Source organism: Pseudophryne corroboree, chromosome 4 (assembly GCF_028390025.1).
Source record: "Pseudophryne corroboree isolate aPseCor3 chromosome 4, aPseCor3.hap2, whole genome shotgun sequence".
NCBI lineage: Eukaryota > Metazoa > Chordata > Amphibia > Anura > Myobatrachidae > Pseudophryne > Pseudophryne corroboree.
In genome coordinates this window covers 770,624,036-770,644,650 of record NC_086447.1, presented here as the reverse complement: position 1 = coordinate 770,644,650, position 20,615 = coordinate 770,624,036, and the positions used below count along the sequence as shown (strand labels likewise).

The window sequence follows — 20,615 nt, the reverse complement described above, 5'->3', positions numbered from 1 at the left end:
AGAACATTGCAGAGACATGACAGAGGATAGTTACCTGAGCAGAAGAAGGTGCGGTGTTACAGGAAGCCAGATAGCACAATGCCCCTGCAGTGTGCCGGTATGTGGATGAGAGGCTTGGTGCTGCAGATAGGAGAGGATGGAGTGCTTCAGCCAATGAAACAAGCTCTGCCTCTACAAGCCTGGCCTGTGAAAAAGGGCAGAAACTGTTTAATTCCAATTAGAGCTCATATATAATGTAGTGACAGAGTGGCACTGCTGGTGTGCCTGAATAGCGCAAAGGCTGCCAGACTTGCATAACCCTTTAGCTGCCAACTGAGCTGCAATGCAGGAGACACAAGTCCACATGTACACAATAAAGCGGCTGGATTAATTATTATGCTAATTTTTTTCTATAGTTCAGCAGCCTTCAGTTGAAAAGTAGGATAGTAAAAAAAAAAACCAACATGCGTGAATATACCAGGTGATTAGTATAATTTATGGCAAAGGATGACATCCGTGCAGATGAAATACATGCAACACAAATCATTTACTCCGGGATGTAAATAACTGACAGGCCTACTCCATACTGATTGTGTGTATATATATATATATATAGAGAGAGAGAGAGAGAGAGAGAGAGAGATATAGATAGATAGATAGATAGATAGATAGATAGAGAGAGAGTTTTGTTTTTTTTAGATTTTTGCAAATTTATTAAAAATAAAAAAACTAAGAAATCACATGTGCATAAGTATTCACAGCCTTTGCTCAATATTTTGTTGATGTACCTTTGGCAGCAATTACAACCTCAAGTCTTTTTGAATGTGATGCCGCAAGCTTGGCACACCTATCTTTCGGCAGTTTCGCCCATTCATTTTGCCAGCTATCGGGATCCCGGCTGTCAGGATACCGACGCCGGAAACCCGACACCCGGTGAAATACCTGACCTGGAATACCCACTTGGGTTCCGAGGGGGAATACAACCTTGTGGTGACCAAAATACAACCTTGTGGTACCATGCAGGGCCGAAGCGTGGCAAACACAGTGAGTCCGTGAGGGGACACGCTGCGCTCATTGCCGGTATCTTCACACAGGAGTTTCTGATTTTCACGGTTGTAAATATAAATAAGTGTTAAAAATTTGGTAAATCTATAGAGATGTAATTTGAGACATCTTAATGTAAGTAAATATTAATCCATGGTTCTTGGTGTTACCCAAGGAGCACCTGTAGCAGATACGGCAAAAAGTGACAGGACCATTTTTGTAGTTTATTAAAATCTACACGCTGGAGGTGCAATCCAAATTTTGATTCGATTGTCCATTTGGGCGTTATTGGTCACGCAACGCAAGCTACGCATCGGTAATTATGTCATTATGTCAACCCTATGTTCATCCTCTTAGGGGATGTTTATTAAAATACTAATTACGTAGTTTTCCTATTTCAACGTCTGGCCCACACATGTCCAATACATTAGGACAAATTTCAAGACACAAATGATGATATTATTACAATATGGACAAATTTACCAAAGGTTTTCCATAAATTGACAAATCTACTATTTTGGGCTGTATTCAATAACTGTCGGAAGCTGCCGTCTTGTTGGAAAGACTGCAGCTTCCGACAGAAATAGGTCAGAAGGGGCTCCGACTTATTCAATAGGGGCGTTTTTTGTCGGAAAACACGTGGATAGGTGGAATAGGCGCCGATCCACGTGCTTCTGTCGGAAATGGGGCCAAATCCGACAGGTTTTGGCCCCCTTTCCGACAAACTCAATCCGACTTGAAAACAAGTCGGATTGAGGTGAGGAGACAAGCGGTGCTGTGGGCCGCGGGGGGAGCAGAGATCGGCGGCCGGCGGGGGGAGCTGGCTGCGGGGGGACATGTCTGCGGCGGCGGGAGGAGGCGCTGCAGGGAGAGACCTCTCTCCCTGCAGCGCCTCCCCCCGCCGGCGCTGACATGTCCCCCCACCGGCCGCCATTCTCTGTTCCCCCGCTGCCCAGCTTACTCCCGCGCGTCCAGCTCATGCCCGCCGCCATCTGCACTCCTGGCCGCTGTTGTTAGCATATCCGCAGCCGCTGACAGCAGCGGCAGGACAGGACCCTGTGTATAGGCAAATCTGACAGTCGGATTTGGCCGTCCATTGAATAGGGGTTGTCGGATCCATTACGATAACTGCATGTCGGAATGGATCGGAATCTTATTGAATATACCCCATAAAAGCGAAAATCCATCCTTCTATCTTTCTATACAAATCCACAGTTTACAAGCGAAGATAGTGAAATTTTACATACAAGCGTATTAAAACACGGCGGAGGCAACTGGAACAATTAGAAATCCCTAGAAGCCCTAGGGGGGGAAACAGCAGCACAGAGTATATCAGGAGACAGCATAACTCTGGAATTGCTAGAGCAATGTACTCAAAAATTGGCACACATATGCCTTACAATCTGGAAAAAAACACTGTGGGGGGGGAGACACCCCTAGAGGTGAGGCAGCAGCACTGAGTATTTCAGCAGACAGCATAACTCTGGAATGCCTGGAGCAATTTACACCAAATTGCTACACATATGACTTACACTCTGGGAACAAACACTGTGGGGGTAACACACAACTAACACCCCTAGGGGTGGGCCAGCAGCACAGACTATATCAGGACATGCATGATATGTCAGTGATGACAGGGCTGCATGTGACAGGGCCAGTGACATGATGTGAGGAGGGGAATGGAGGCAGCAGGAAGCCACACACTGAGAGTTCTATAGTGGAAGTAACACAGTCCCCCAGCAGCACAGAGTATATCAGGAGATTCATAATGTGCTGCGCTATATAAGAAACTGTAAAAAAAAAAACGATCATTTCACAGGGGCACTGGCATGATGTGAGGAGGGGTAGTGTTTACTCTAGGATTTTTTTAGGGCAGGGTGCTGAGCATTGAAGAGGGCACATTTTTATTTTGAAGGGCACATTTTTGATGTGACGCTTTGCGCACAAAGCATAGCGCATATGTTTATAGTTTTTGTACATACATTTTGCCCTTAGTAAATCATATACCCATGCATACATATAAGACACCCAACATCTGTACCGAGAAACATACTGTATATGTACTGTATATGTCCAGTCTTCTATGTGTTATAAAACAGAAAAGTTAAACAATGGGTTAAAATAGATAGGAAAAAATAAGTCTGTTCTACTAGGGAAATACTGTAAGCAGTACATGCTCACTGCTTACCCTGTTCTTTCCCTCTTTAGCAGAGTGCTGTGTTATTTACAGTGCCTCCTCTGCCATCCAGTTGGCTAAAGGATAGAAATTGTGGTCCAATTTCAGAGGTGGGCAAGGAGTAGACGACAACATTGTAACATGCACTCTGACTGTTGCATTCTGTATACAAGGGGGAAATATATGGTCCTGCAGGGTGCACTGAAAAAGGGCAGGGTGCTTTTTCACATTTCAAAAATGGGCAGGGTGCAGCACCCTGCTGAAACAGCCTAGAAGGAACACTAGAGGGGAATGGAGGCAGCAGGAAGCCACAGTCTGAGAGTTGTATAGTGGGAAGAGCAGGGTCCCTTGGGGGACCAAAAAGGGGTTCTGGCCACTACACAAAGTGGGTCAGGGAATGCCTATATACTAGATCTCCAACCAGCGTAAATTAACAAACAACTATCATTCTAATTTACCATCCTCATCCCGTAGCGAAGCATGGTTATTCAGCTATCTACAATGTTATTTATACTGTGTGTTTAATAGTTTAATAATAGGATTTTAATTACCTACCGATAAATCCTTTTCTCGTAGTCGGTAGAGGATGCTGGGGTACACATTAGTACCATGGGGTATAGACGGGTTCACTAGGAGCCATTGGCACTTTAAGAGTTTGAAAGTGTGGGCTGGTTCCTCCCTCTATGCCCCTCCTACCAGACTCAGTATAGAAACTGTGCCCGAGGAGACGGACAACTTTGAGAGAAGGATTTTACACAGATAGTGGCGAGATTCACACCAGCTCACACATACAAGGCAAACCAAGCTAACCCGCTCGAAAACTCAGCAACGGCTGAACAAGATTACTTAACAAGTAACTAAACAGTACTTAACCAAGAACTAAGCAGTACTGAACCAAGTAACCACTGCAGGAATAGCGGGCGCCCAGCATCCTCTACGGACTACGAGAAAAGGTATGTAATTAAAATCCTATTTTCTCTTACGTCCTAGAGGATGCTGGGATCCACATTAGTACCAAGGGGATGTACCAAAGCTCCAGATCGGGAGGGAGAGCGCGGAGGCTCCTGCAGAACTGATTGACCAAACTTTAGGTCCTCAGAGGCCAAAGTATCGAACTTGTAGAACTTTGCAAATGTGTTCGATGCAGACCAAGTAGCCGATCGGCAAAGCTGTAAAGCCAACACCCCGTGCAGCCGTCCAGGAAGAACCCACCGTATGAGTAGAGTGGGCCTTAACAGATGTAGGACACGGCAATCCTGCCGTAGAATACGCATGCTGGATAGTGAACCTGATCCAGCTAGAAATAGTCTGCTTAGGGGGGGCGTGGCCTGGAGGCTGAACAGAGAGGAAGCACGGACAGTGAGCTCCTCTGTCTCTGAGGGAATAAAGCCCCTATATTCTTCTCCCTGTTCAGTAAAAGCCCTGTGAAGTCAGCCCCTGTGACTGTGGGAACCCCCCACTGCGGTGGTTTAGAGCTGCGGAATCGGGGAGCCGGTATACTGGCTCCCGCGGATTGCGGCCTAGCCACCACTTTGAAGCCGGGGCCTCAATTTTGAACTTTCCGCTGCCGGACGTACGGAGCGCCGTTCCCGGAAGCGTTGCCGGGATACCCTTGCCTGGGTCTCCTGGGACCGGACCCACTCTCCGGACTGCTGAGACCGGCTACTTTGCGGGGGAGAGAGGTGACGGACGCTGGAAGCCCGGAGCTCCGGAGGCGGCCGCCATTTTAGGTCTCGGGACCCACGGAGCAACACGCAGGACGTGAGGCCTGGCGTCTCCCGCATCTGACGAGGTGAGCTGCTCCCCGGGCATAATCCCCTCCAGTGAAGCCCGCACTAACCATCGGCGGACGGCCGCTGCCAGCGGCCCTGAGCCAGACGCGGGGGGGGGACACAGACACAGAAACAACAAATTAGCAGCCTTACCCTGGGGCCGGACTACAGTCCCCCTTTAGTTCAGCTCTGTACAGTGGGCATTGTCCTGGGTCTCTTGCCTGAGTCTCCCTGAGCTATTGATATCCGGAGGCAGTGTGGGGTATCTGAAGTCACTACTATCTGCAGACCACTGCTGAGAACCTGCTAATTAAATCACTTGCGGCCATGCACTCAGGAATAACTCTGCATTACACTGAACGTATGCCCACCTGAGACTAAGGGGCTGATCTATACGACCGATAACCCCCGAATAGGGGCGAAAATTGCTGTTTGATCCAGCGCAAATTATATGCCCGTGCTGTGCTGAGATGTGATCTTTTAGCCCATAATGTCCTCCTAATACCTCCCCGCAACCATTTTAGCTGATACATACCTACACGGTGTAGTTACCCTGCTGGATTAAAGCAAGCTCTACCCCCCTTATACTGCATTAGGCACTTCTCTGTGAAATCAGAAGTCATGCCTCCAAAGAAGCATAAAGCATCCAAACCGGTCAATCAAGTTGCCTTTTTTAAGCCTTCTCCTTTCCGTAACAAACCTCCGGAAGCTGGAACCCCTGCAGTAGGCTCCTCTCCTCAGACCATGCGGTCCTCTCCTTTGACCTCTGAGCCCCTTCCAGTGATGCACCCTCTCCAAGGCGCCTTGAGGATTGTGAAGCTTTAACAGTAGGCAGTATGAAACTTTTGCTGCATCAGTTCAAAGACGACGTGACATCTAAATTTAGAGCCATGTTGAAATCCTGCCAGAGCTCCATTGATGACCTAGGTGAGAGGACAGGTCAACTGGAAACGAAGATGAGTGAAGTAGTCGGTTCACATAACTCACTGATAGACTCCCATGATACCTTGGAGGGTGAAGTGAATTTTCTGCGCGATAAAGTGGCGGATTTGGAAGATCGCTCGCGCAGGAACAATCTAAAACTCAGAGGGGTCCCCGACTCGATCTCGAATAGCAGTCTCCACGATTATACTATGGAGATCTTCAAAAAACTGCTGCCTTCCACCAGCTCCTCAGACCTGCTATTGGATCGAATTCATCGAATCCCAAAGGCCCGGGGTGCTCCAGAGGGATCGTCCAGAGATGTTCTGATGCGGGTTCACTTCTATCATATTAAAGAGTTCTTGCTCAAGGCGGCTAGACCTTCCTCTGACACAGCAGAAGCCTTGGGTAATCTGCAATTATATGGAGACCTGTCGCAGTATACTCTCAACAAAAGACGTTCTTTCCACCCGGTCACTACGGTTCTTCGGAAGGCTGGCATTCTTTATAGATGGGGCTTCCCCACTCGTCTGTTGATCTCCAGAGACGGTTCTACTATAGCCATCTCGTCAGCGGATGAGGGTATGAAGCTTTTACGTAAATGGAATCTGGGGGAAGTCCGCGGGCCCAGTCCCCCTGATCACCGACTCCAGCAGGACTGGACGACGGTTGAGAAGTAGAGGTATACTGCTCAAATTTTTCTTGCCATTAGTGCCCTTACCTGGAACACCGTCCCAGGCCCTGGAAGTTAACTGCAGTGTTTAAGTCGGCACAGCCATTGAGATTGCTGTCCCTTATTTGTTAGCTATTACATGCTAGTGTACGCTTATTTATGAGAAGTACAGAGTTTATTTTATGTCTTTATCTAACTGATGTTTGTTAGTTAATCTAATTGCACTAGACCTTAAATTTTGTCTAGCATTGTGTGTCTCTGCGGTTCTGAGCCTCAAGGGTATGAGTGTTGTAGGCCGTGTAGGTGTACATACGCCGAGATATACAATCCTCGGCTGTTCGGTTGCGGGGAGGTTGGCCACCAACCTCTATATTTCATAGGGTGAGGCGCTGGATGTTTTGGCGCCTTACTATGGCCCCATATCTTTATGGGGTCTGTTCCCTTTCTCTCTTTAATAATTCTCTCTTGTCTACCCCTGTTTGTCTCCCCTATGTGTCTTGTCCCCCCCAGGGTTCTGTTCCTAGCTATTGGCTACAGCGGTTGATATGTTCCCTTACTAATCAGTTATGGTCAGGTTAGTTTCACTAAATGTTAAAGGATTAAATTCCCCACAGAAGCGTAAACTAGCGTTGTCCTCCTTCCATAGAATGAAGGCGAATGTGGTTGCGATTCAAGAAACCCATTTTAGAAAACTGGACTCCCCTAAATTTTTCGATAACCGTTTTCCTACTTGCTATATGGCCAATGGCCCTACTAAAAAGGCTGGGGTAGCGATACTCTTTTCCCTAAACTGCACTTTCACACTAGAATCCCAAATAATGGATCCTGAGGGTCGATATCTCATATTAATAGGGTTATTGGAAAACACCATGGTCACCTTAGTCTAATGCTATGCCCCGAATTCTGGTCAGCTCACTTTCTGTAAGAAGCTCTGTTCCCTGATACAAAAGCACACTAAGGGGGCGGTTATGATCTTGGGGGATTTCAATTCAGTAGTGGACACTTTACTAGATAGATCTAGTGCTACTAGAAGCACCCTGTCGGGAGGTCGGATTGCTCGGGACGGGAGGCCTAGCCTCCGCCAGTTACTGGGGGAATTCGATCTATATGATGCATGGAGAACTAAACACCCCACAGAGCAAGATTATTCCTTCTACTCACATGTCCATTGCTCTTACTCCAGGATAGACCTGGCCCTGACAAATAAGGAGACCCTGACGGCCATCCGAGAAATTAACATATTACCTATGACTTGGTCTGATCACTCCCCGGTAATGGTAGTTTGGGAGCTGGAGGCCAGTGGGATCCCCCCAGGGCCCTGGAGACTGGGGAGGTTCTTACTCAACCACCCTGACGCCCTTCTCACTATTCGACAATCCATACAGTTATACCTTGATACTAACAAATCGGAAGATACTTCGATTTTTAATAATTGGTGCTCTCTTAAAGCGGTGATTCCAGGCTGTGCCATCCAGACTGCTGCCAGACTTAAACGTTCTCAATAGGCTGAACGCCAGCTCGCTGATAAAGAGGCGGCCAGACTGGAATTGTTGCATAAAGCGAATCCTCTCAATAAATCCACCTACAAGCTATTATTAGCCGCCCGGGAAAGGGTAAACGTTTTCTCACTTAGAGATGTGCAGCGCAATATTGCCCGATTAAACCAGAGGTTTTACGTACTCGGTAACAAGGCGGGACGCCTCTTGGCTCGGAAGCTACAGAGCAAACGGGCTAGGGCCAGGATACACTATGTCTGTTCCTCTACGGGATCTAGGGTATCTGACCCCTATGATATTGCAAACACCTTTGCAGAGTACTACTCCCAACTCTATGATTTAAGGTCTGACCCGACTACTCCCCAACCCAGAGAGGTTGATATACAGTCGTTTCTGAAAGAGATTTCCCTCCCGGCGTTGGACTCTGCGGCCTGCCTGTCCCTTAGCTCCCCTTGGACATTAGAAGAACTAGATGCAGCTATCTCTGCTCTCCCGAGAGACAAGGCCCCTGGCCCCGATGGCTTCCCCTCCAATTTCTATAAATCATATAAGAATGACCTGGCCCCCTTACTGCTGTCTGTTTTCAATGAGGCATCGGGCGGGGGGAAATTTCCCAGAGAAATGCTTGAGGCACAGATAGTAGCCATCCCAAAACCTGGCAAGCCCCCCACAGCAGTCCAAAATTACCGTCCCATAGCTTTGTTGAACACAGACGTCAAGCTTTTTGCAAAAATAATCGCTAATCGCCTTTCCCCCCTACTTCCTTCCCTCATAGCTGCTGATCAGGTGGGCTTTGTCCCGGGCAGGCAGGCCCCAGACAACACCCGAAGAGTGTTTAACATATTAGAACATTGTGATGTGCATAAAACGCCCCTTCTTATACTCTCACTTGATGCCGAAAAGGCATTTGACAGACTCCACTGGGGATATCTGAGAGCTGTTCTAGGTAAATTTGGGTTTGTAGGGAGGATCTTGGATTCCATTTTTGCTCTGTACTCTGCCCCATCTGCAAGGGTGTTTGTCAATGGTTGTTTGTCAGGGGATTTTAATATCACCAACGGAACTAGACAGGGTTGCCCCCTGTCACCCCTCATATTCGCCTTAACTATTGAGCCGCTGGCTGAGACCATTAGATCTGAGCCAACAATTACAGGCCCAGAAATAGGAGGTTTGACTCATAAGATTAGTCTATTTGCCGACGACATATTGCTCTGCTTAACTCGCCCAGTTGACTCACTAACTGCGCTCCACACTATTCTGGACCGATATTCCAAAATTTCATATTACAAGTTGAACACAACCAAAACCGAAGCCCTACCGCTTCACATACCGCCACGTACTGTGACCTTACTTAAGGACCGATACCGATATGCCTGGCAGGTCAGATCCATTAAATACTTAGGAATTCACCTCTCCCTAGATAGAGACCTATATGATTGCAACTATTTGCCCCTCTTTAGTGCCTTCGAAAAATTAATAAAAGAATGGTCCCTTCATGAAATATCATGGTTGGGACGCATTTCCGCGACCAAAATGATATTACTCCCTAAACTTTTATATTTGTTCCGGGCTATCCCTCGTAGCTTCCCCAAGCCTCTCCTGGTGAAAGCTAACATGATCATCTCCCAGTTTATATGGAAGGGAGCTAGGCCCCGCATAGCTAGACAGGTCCTGATGTTGCCTAAGACGGTCGGGGGTGTAGCCTACCCAAACCTGGAGGCCTACCACTCCGCTTGCCTTCTCAGTCAGGCCCGAGATTGGTTCGACATGCACAGTCCCAAGCCATGGGTCCTCCTAGAGCGGTCCTTTCTCAGCTCGATCGACTTGAGAGATATGTTTCTAATGCCCGCCCACTGTGTCCCAAAACAGCTGGGCCCGGGGGAGTCGGTTAGATGCACTCTGAAGCTTTGGCATGCGGTTGTGGCATCTGACCCGAAAATCATGTTGCCCACGGCTGATTTACAAACTAGGACTATTGCCAGTCTCATACCCAACCTTGGGTTAGACACATGGATCGAGGCTGGGATTGTGCATTTGGGGAACCTATACTCAGAGGGAGGTTTGGTGCCCTTCTCTAGGTTATTAAGCCATTCGTTTATCCTAAGGCAAGACTTCATCAAATACCTACAGGTCCGACACTGGCTACAGTCATGTGGGAGGGATGGGGTAGCTCCCGTCCCCCTTCCGGCCTCCCTTTGCTTCAGACTGTCCTCTCCGGATCATGGCGGGGGGATATCTAAATGGTATCAGTATATAACTCTACTCTCTAAACGGGGTAAGATTCCCTCGCAGTTGAAGTGGGAGAAGGATCTCTCCATTGACCTACGGGAGGAGGAGTGGGACTCCATCTCCTCGAGGTGCTTTGGGATCTCGAGATGCCTTCAACATTCTGAGATGTACTTTAAACTGTGCCAAAGGGCGTACTTTACTCCACAGCGGCTCCATACCATTTGGCCTTCGGTTTCCCGGCAGTGCTGGAGGAATTGTGGTCACGTGGGTAATATTCTACACGTCTTTTGGGATTGCCCCGTTTTGAGGTCGCTGTGGACCGAAGTATTCTCTCTTCTCCGGGAGGTACTCGGGGTGGAGGTCCCTATGAATCCTATGTTTGCTGTATTTCATTACACATCACCTGACCTATTACGTTGTGATAGATACATTGCGGGCCATATCCTCATATCCACCAAGGCTGCGATTGGACAGCTTTGGAAAACACCAAATGTACCCACTATCCAAGCCATTGTTATCAGCACACATAAACATTACCTATTTGAAACGGCTGGAGGTATTTATTCTACCTCGCCAACGTCAGTGCTGAACTCTTGGTTGAAGTGGAAAGAATTTCGGGAGCGGAGAGGGCTGCCTATGGTTAGTACTGGCTCTATAGAATTGTCACAACTACATTCTCCACAATCTGATGCTGCCTGATGTTATTAATATATATCTGATATACCATTTGTATTTTATACCTATACTTCACTAGGTGTATTGGGAACACTCCCAATTGTGGAACTTGACCCGCATCTATGTTATCCCCTGTGTGTCTCACTGTGTTGTTTCTCTTTTTGTCTTACTTTATTTCTTTCTCTATCTGTTAGTAGTTTAGTTCAATATTTGTCTGTCGCTGGATTTGGTAGTTCATGATTAGGACATTGTATACACCGTTGTACTGTCATTGTATCGTTGTATTTTTGCTTGATATTCAATTCAGTCAACTCCTATTCATGAAGGACTGCACATGTACCGCTGTATCTGGCCTTGTTTGTTTGTGATAAAAAAAAAATCAAAAAAAAAATCATTGTTTAAAAAAAAGAAATAGTCTGCTTAGAAGTAGGACACCCAAGTTTCTTGGGATCATAGAGGATAAACAGAGAGTCCGATTTTCTGTGACGAGCAGTCCTCTTCACATAGATTTTCGGAGCCCTTACAAAATCCAAGGACTTTGATGAAATTGAGAAGTCAGTAGCAACTGGCACCACAATAGGTTGGTTGATATGAAATGCAGACACAACCTTCGGAAGCAACTGCTGACGTGTCCTGAGCTCAGCTCTATCTTCATGGAAGATCAAGTAGGGACTCTTACAAGACAAAGCCCCCAACTCCGACACATGTCTAGCAGAAGCTAAGGCCAACAAAGTGATAGCCTTTTACGTGACAAACTTGACCTCAACCTCCGGCAGAGGCTCAAACCAATCCGATTGGAGGAACTGTAATACCACTTTACGATCCCAGGGCGCTGTAGGCGGCACAAAGGGAGGCTGGATGTGCAGAACCCCTTTCAAAAAAGTCTGAACCTCAGGGAGGGAAGCCAATAGTTTCTGGAAGAAAATGGATAGGGACGAAATCTGGATCTTTACGGATCCCAACCTCAGGCCCATATCCACATCTGCTTGCAGGAAGAGGAGAAACTGTCCCAGTTGAACCTCCACCGTAGGAAACTTCTTGAACTCACACCAAGATACATATTTTTTCCAAATGCGATGGTAATGTTTAGACGTTACTCCTTTCCTAGCCTGTATCAGGGTAGGAATAACCTTGTTCGGAATGCCCTACCGAGCTAATATCTGACGTTCAACCTCCATGCCGTCAAACGTAGCCACGGTAAGTCTTGATAAGCGAACGGCCCCTGCTGCAGCAGGTCCTCCCGAAGAGGAAGAGGCCTCGGCTCTTCCAGCAGTAGATCCAGAAGATCCGCATACCATGCCCTTCTAGGCCAGTTTGGAGCAATGAGGATTGCCTGAACTCTTGTTCTCCTTATGAGCTTTAGAATCCTTGGAATTAGTGGAAATGGAGGAAACACGTAAACCGACTGGAACACCCACGGAGTTACAAGGGCGTCCACCGCCACTGTTTGTGGGTCTCTTGACCTCGAGCAATACCTCCAAAGTTTTTTTTGAGGCAGGAAGCCATCATGTCTATTTGAGGAACCCCCCAAAGGTTTGTCACCTCCGTTAACACCTCTGGTTGGAGGTCCCAATCTCCAGGATGCAGATCGTGTCTGCTGAGGAAGTCCATAGATAGCTGAATAGCCGTGCTTCGCTAAGGGATGAGGATGGTAAATTAGAATGATAGTTGTTTGTTAATTTACGTTGGTTGGAGATCTAGTATGGACCCGTCTATACCCCATGGTACTAATGTGGACCCCAGCATCCTCTAGAACGTAAGAGAAATTTAACTGTATTTTTGTAAACAGACATTCTTAAAATACCGGGCAACACCAGGTGCTTCAGCTAGTGGGAAATAAAACACAATGCAAACAGACAGGGGTGGTAAGAGGAGGGGGGTTCATAGGTCTCCAGCTGGTAAATCAAAAGTCAAACACAAAACTATCCTGAAGGTAGGGGGGTGGGAGCATAATGCCATTCATTCCTTGTATTTGAGAGACTCTCTAAACTCCAACCAAAAAAAAAACAAGTGGTTGTAAACGTGACAATGCGGTTAGATGCCGACAATGAGATCTCTTCCATAACCATATACATATTCATGTGTGGTTTTTGCGCTATCTCCTGTTGTGATAGGGTGAAATCACTATGTAGGTGAATCAAGATGAGTTCACAGTTTGTAGTTCCAAGAAAATGCCCAAAAAACGTAATTTCCCTTATTCTTTCTGTTGAGTCATCGGTTCTCCAAATCCTTCTTCAATTTTGGTTCAGAGGGATATTAATTCTTCATCTCCAATGTATAAAAAGAAGAGATAGGAGAAACCGCAATAGTGTAACTCAATTTTAATAAGAACAAAGGTAATAAAACATATGGCTGGCAGCGTACCTTAGAATAAGGTGTATATAACACACCAAGTCTCGTGTATAAAATGTCTGTGGTGAATCCCTGGTATGAGAATCCCTTCATAATCAAGGTATGGTTTGGTACTATGGGGCAAATGTATTAACCGTTTCCAGGTTAATACATTTGCCCCATAGTACCAAACCATACCTTGATTATCAGCATCTGTCTGGACAGCGACCCATCTTTGGATTCTGAAGGGATTCTCATACCAGGGATTCACCACAGACATTTTATACACGAGACTTGGTGTGTTATATACACCTTATTCTAAGGTACGCTGCCAGCCATATGTTTTATTACCTTTGTTCTTATTAAAATTGAGTTACACTATTGCGGTTTCTCCTATCTCTTCTTTTTATACATTGGAGATGAAGAATTAATATCCCTCTGAACCAAAATTGAAGAAGGATTTGGAGAACCGATGACTCAACAGAAAGAATAAGGGAAATTACGTTTTTTGGGCATTTTCTTGGAACTACAAACTGTGAACTCATCTTGATTCACCTACATAGTGATTTCACCCTATCACAACAGGAGATAGGGTGAAATCACTATGTAGGTGAATCAAGATGAGTTCACAGTTTGTAGTTCCAAGAAAATGCCCAAAAAACGTAATTTCCCTTATTCTTTCTGTTGAGTCATCGGTTCTCCAAATCCTTCTTCAATTTTGGTTCAGAGGGATATTAATTCTTCATCTCCAATGTATAAAAAGAAGAGATAGGAGAAACCGCAATAGTGTAACTCAATTTTAATAAGAACAAAGGTAATAAAACATATGGCTGGCAGCGTACCTTAGAATAAGGTGTATATAACACACCAAGTCTCGTGTATAAAATGTCTGTGGTGAATCCCTGGTATGAGAATCCCTTCATAATCAAGGTATGGTTTGGTACTATGGGGCAAATGTATTAACCGTTTCCAGGTTAATACATTTGCCCCATAGTACCAAACCATACCTTGATTATCAGCATCTGTCTGGACAGCGACCCATCTTTGGATTCTGAAGGGATTCTCATACCAGGGATTCACCACAGACATTTTATACACGAGACTTGGTGTGTTATATACACCTTATTCTAAGGTACGCTGCCAGCCATATGTTTTATTACCTTTGTTCTTATTAAAATTGAGTTACACTATTGCGGTTTCTCCTATCTCTTCTTTTTATACATTGGAGATGAAGAATTAATATCTCTCTGAACCAAAATTGAAGAAGGATTTGGAGAACCGATGACTCAACAGAAAGAATAAGGGAAATTACGTTTTTTGGGCATTTTCTTGGAACTACAAACTGTGAACTCATCTTGATTCACCTACATAGTGATTTCACCCTATCACAACAGGAGATAGCGCAAAAACCACACATTCTCCTTTTAAACTATATTTTGGTCCTACAGGTGGGCTTAGAGGTTTTTGCAGCTCTCCGTTTGAAGCACCAAATTTACACTTGTTTTTTGCATATACATATTCAATCTAAGGAACCAGTCTTTAATGGACGGAGGGGAATTTGATCTCAGTTTAACTGAAATAGCCGTCTCGGCAGCATTATTCATATATCTCAAAAGAGAGTGTTTATATTTAGGGATAAGATACTTGATTACATTAAGGATCCAAAATTCCGAACCATCCGGTACCTCATCAACCCACAATATCTCTGAACAGCTGGATAACTTGGTTGCAGAAGAAAGTTAGAGAGGGGTAGAGGGGATCCGCACTACCATTATATCTCCAACACAGGGGTATATTTACTAAGGTGTGAGTTTTTTTAGACGTTTTTTTCCACTTAACAGCTATAATCTGATTGGTTGCTACGGGCAACATCTCCACTTCTTAAAAAAACTCACACCTTAGTAAATACACCTCATGGATTAGAAAGACCTGGGAACATTCTGCTCAATATGCTGGGACTTCTATAACATCTAGTAATGACTTTATGTTGCGTCTAAAGGACAGTCACACTTTGGGACAAAACATGCAAATACTGAAATGTGCTATTCTACTGTTTATCAGTGAGCTGGATGTGCAAATCCGTGGCACCATCCAATGAAAGGTTATAAATAATAGAGATGGAGTAGCACAGGGACTCCTCCTGGGTACAAAGCCTCTCAAAGGGAATAAAAATCCTAATGATCAATATTCAGACTGGGGTAGCCCCAGTTCCTCTCGTCTACCTGAGAAGGGCCTCAGACCTCCCGAGAACATTAGTTGACTAAATCTCAAAATAACCAGGGATCTCCAAGGTTATTTTGAGGGCCACAGAGCCTTGAGCTAAGCCTTGAGGGAAATCAGGATTTTACACAGCTGAGGACAATTGGGATGGTATAGAGGAAATAGGAAGTGAAACTCTTAACGTTTTCCAAATTTGTAAAGTTGGAGAAATAGTAGGATGGTCAATCCGGGAAATAGAGAGAACCCAGTGCAGAGCGTCTAAAAGAATCCTGTTGGAATGTTTCTCTACAGAAACCCACTGTTTGACTCCGTGAAATTTGGACCATTCTACAGTACTATTGAGATGGACCGTATGGTGGTAAAGTAGAAAATTTGTCATTTAAGATCTCCCATTCACATTTTTTTCTGTAAAGAATATCATGATTAAATGTGGGTTTTCTGCCAAACCAAATTAAATCCTGGACCACCTTCAGAAGAAAGATAGTGGGATCCATAAAGGGAGTGTCTGTAAACAATACAAAATTCTCAGAATGACATTCATCTTTATGATGTCTACACTCCCTAACCATAAAGGTTTTTGGGCTGCCAGGTCTGAAGATCCCTCTCAATAGAACAAAGTAAGAGAGGAAATTAGGCCTGAAACAAGTCTTTCATATTTTTGTCAGATGTATATGCAAATACTAAATATGGGTCGGATGCCACTTAAATGGAAAAGCCGGTTGTAAGCCCCACTCCACGGGCTCCGGGGTACTGAGTGCCACAGACCCTGAGTTATTTATTTTGAAGTTTGATAGAGAACTAAACATCTGGAGTTCCAAAGTCAGATTAAGCAAAGAAACCACTGGATTAGATATGATCGTTAGTAAATCTGCAAAAAGCGCCAGTTTATATTCTGTGGCACCCAATGCAACCCCCAAATATCAGGGAGCAGTGTATGACCCTTGCTAAGGCATCCACACACAAGATAAACATAAGAGGAGACAGTGGGCATCCCTGCCGGGTCCCATTTAAGATCTGAAGATAATGCACTGTTAACCTTAACTCTAGCATCAGGGTTTTTATACATGGCTAATAACCACGCCAGGCATACCGGACCCAGACACCAGCCATAAATTGCCAATCTACTCTATCAAAGGCTTTTTCAGCATCTGTGGACAGCAGGATTGTGGGAGTCTCAGACTACAAGCTTTCTATTTATTAATCACGCTTGTCATACAAATATGACCCTGTATCACCTATGTAATGCAAAAGACACATTGGTGGTCATTCCGAGTTGATCGCTCGCTAGATGTTTTTAGCAGCTGTGCAAACGCTATGCCACCTCCCACTGGGAGTGTATTTTAGCTTACCAGAAGTGCGAACGAAAGGATCGCAGAGCGGCTACAAAATATTTTTGTGCAGTTTCAGAGTAGCTCAAAACCTACTCAGCGCTTGCGATCACTTCAGACTGTTCAGTTCCTGTTTTGACGTCACAAACACGCCCTGCGTTCACCCAGCCACGCCTGTGTTTATCCTGGCACGCCTGCGTTTATCCTAACACTCCCTGAAAACGGTCAGTTGACACCCAGAAACGCCCACTTCATGTCAATCACTCTGCGGCCACCAGTGCGACTGAAATGCATTGCTAGACCCTGTGTGAAACTACATCGTTCGTTGTAATAGTACATCGCGCGTGCGCATTGCGCCGCATACGCAGAAGTGCCATTTTTTGCCTCATTGCTGCACAGCGAACGAATGCAGCTAGCGATAAACTCGGAATGTCCACCATTGTTCTAAAATATACTTGCATCAACGAACACTAAAAAAAAGATTCAGTAAAGCCTCCCTCTATCATTCACAAATGATAATGCTACTTATAAGGGAGTGAAAAATCTCTACTCCACAACAGACTGTGTAGAAAGCCTGCAAAAGAGTTAGCAAACCTTATAAAGAGAACATGCGTAGGTGTTGCACACAGCAACCAATCAAATTTTAGCTGTAATTTATCTAGTACATTATATAAAATGATAGCTAGAATATGATTGGTTACTATGGAAAACACCCCCACTTGACTTCTTTAGAAGGTTTGATAAACCTCCCCACAAAATAGTAATATGAATACAGGGCCAAATTCAGTAAGGATCGCTACTGAGACTGAAATAGCGATTATCTCAAAACTGCTATTGCTAAAAATTGCAAGTGAAGAGCTGCCCAGAAAGGACGTCCACTGATGCTTTGTCAAATCTGCGTATTCAGTCACAAAACTGCGATGCAGACGCAGAAACAGAGTACCATCCACAGTTGCAGTTGACCCATGCCTACTCAAAATAATGTAATCGCAGACGCACCGGACGCCATGTTTTTCATTGCAGCGATCGCAGCTGATGTCAGATGCACGCCCTGAAAACAGCCATGGCATGCCTCTGTTTTCACAACCACTCCCCACAAACGCCACGTTGCCTCCCACAAACGGTAACTTCCTGTCAATCACTTTGCAGTCGCATTTCACTGGGCCTGCGATTGCAGATCACTCGCACTTTGGTCTTCGCGCAAGTGCAATGCGGTTGCAGTGCATGCGCAATCTGCATATAATCGACCGATTTGCATTTTTGCAATCCTTACTGAATTAGGCCCACAGTTCTTCCCACAAATTCTCTAAATGTGATCTATGTAGTCACTGGACAACTAGCACTAAAAGAATTCAAAGAAGAATACGACAAGGTTTCTGAACAAATCGCTATGCTGATCGGCGGGATCCCGGGACTTAGGCCAAAACTCAGCCGGGCTTTAATCCCGGAGATTGCGGGATCAGGTGGCCCTTTAATGCCGGGCAGCGTTGAGCATCCTCAGGGCGCTCAACGCTGCAGTGCTCCCTCCTCCTGGCTCCCTCTGCGCAGCGTGACCTCTGAACGCTGCCCGACTCCCTCCTCCCTCTGTGAAGTGTGACCTCTGACTTTGAGGTCACGCTGCGCAGTAACTAGCTGCCAAGCCCGATGGGAAGCCAGCCATCTCCAGCCCGCGGCCTGGAAAAATATTCCCAACCGCCCGCCTCGCCAGTTTGGTGAGTTATATGGGCGGTGCACTGCGGGAGGGGCGAGGCGGGGCATGGGGGATGGACGGACGGGTGGGGCATGGGGAACGGACGGACACACATTAAAAAAGCCTATCCCGGGATTTAAAAAATGGTTCGGGATTGGCCACCCTATGCCAAAGCCTTCGACCAACAAGAGGAGGGGACAGTGGTGTGTCGTGACCACCCACTTTGATTGGAGGGTAGGCGAATCTTGGAGTAGTTTCTATAGATATGAGCCAAGCATGCTTGTTCATCTGTGTTTCTGCTCCACCAGGTAACTGGCACTCTTATAGAAGGTGTGCAGTCCAGGCCCCCCTTTTTTCCTCTATATTTGTGTATATATTGTACACTGGAAGGCAAGGCTTCCTTCCTCTGGTATTGGCACCCCTCCCATTTACCCTCAGGTGTTTTAATTAGCTAGGTTCCTGCATTTCAGATCACACATTGAAATGGCACTATTTAGAGGTAAGTCCTGTATAAATTGATATAATGTGATAGTATTAGGAATGTTAGGGACCCATGTGATGAAGTCACCTGGCCGCGGTACATGGGCCCGCATATTTGCGCAAATGTGTGCTAAGAACTTCAATTATACTCCATTTTAATTGTGAGAGTTTATTTAAATAATTTTTACTATCAGTGTTCTTAGTGCTAGGAGTGTGCATCTGCATCTCTCTTCCTCCAGCATAGTATTAGAAGCCTCAGCATGATAGCACCTCATGAAATCGCTAGTATTAGGGTTTGCAGTCCAGGCCCCCCTTTTTTACTCTTATAGAGTAACAAGGCATAATTTGAGGTCTCTAATGCGCATGAGGAAATCAGCAGGAAAATGGCAGCCACATAATTTTCCCAGTGATTTCTTCTGAAGCAGAGCTCTGGAGAGGTAAGTATAATTATAGATGCAGGGTATGCAGTATGGGCCAACCTGGACCTAAGGGCCTGTATGTACCGCACACCCTATACCCATTATATATACACCAAATGACAGTGCTATCTGGGAAACAGTGTCCCTGGCCATGGACAGACACAGTTCTGGTAGATAAAGACTAGAGACACTAGTAAATTAAAAATAAGATTTTACTCACCGGTAAATCTATTTCTCGTAGTCCGTAGTGGATGCTGGGACTCCGTAAGGACCATGGGGAATAGCGGCTCCGCAGGAGACTGGGCACAACTAAAGAAAGCTTTAGGACTACCTGGTGTGCACTGGCTCCTCCCACCATGACACTCCTCCAGACCTCAGTTAGGATACTGTGCCCGGAAGAGCTGACACAATAAGGAAGGATTTTGAATCCCGGGTAAGACTCATACCAGCCACACCAATCACACCGTATAACTCGTGATATTATACCCAGTTAACAGTATGAACATAACAGAGCCTCTCAACAGATGGCTCAACAATAACCCTTTAGTTAAGCAATAACTATAAACAAGTATTGCAGACAATCCGCACTTGGGATGGGCGCCCAGCATCCACTACGGACTACGAGAAATAGATTTACCGGTGAGTAAAATCTTATTTTCTCTGACGTCCTAAGTGGATGCTGGGACTCCGTAAGGACCATGGGGATTATACCAAAGCTCCCAAACGGGCGGGAGAGTGCGGATGACTCTGCAGCACCGAATGAGCAAACTCTAGGTCCTCCTCAGCCAGGGTATCAAACTTGTAGACTCTTGCAAAAATGTTTGAACCCGACCAAGTAACAGCTCGGCAAAGTTGTAAAGCCGAGACCCCTCGGGCAGCTGCCCAAGAAGAGCCCACTTTCCTCGTGGAATGGGCTTTTACAGATTTAGGGTGCGGCAGTCCAGCCGCAGCATGTACAAGTTGAATCGTGCTACAGATCCAGCGAGCAATAGTCTGCTTAGAAGCAGGAGCACCCAGCTTGTTGGGTGCATACAGGATAAATAGCGAGTCAGTTTTCCTGACTCCAGCCGTCCTGGAAACATATACTTTTCAGGGCCCTGACTACGTCCAGTAACTTGGAATCCTCTAAGTCCCAAGTAGCCGCAGGCACCACAATAGGTTGTTCACATGAAAAACTGATAC

General features: G+C 45.8%; 1 protein-coding gene across 3 annotated transcripts in view; it reads right to left on the bottom strand.

Moving 5' to 3' along the window:
* SANBR (SANT and BTB domain regulator of CSR) overlaps positions 1 to 20,615 on the bottom strand; it is a 202,157-nt gene that overhangs the window by 157,835 nt on the left and 23,707 nt on the right. For all 3 annotated transcript variants that reach the window (XM_063918229.1, XM_063918227.1, XM_063918228.1), the window contains exon 2: positions 35 to 184. In XM_063918229.1, the coding sequence (XP_063774299.1) occupies positions 35 to 184 (150 nt within the window). The remainder of the gene's footprint in view (positions 1 to 34; positions 185 to 20,615) is intronic.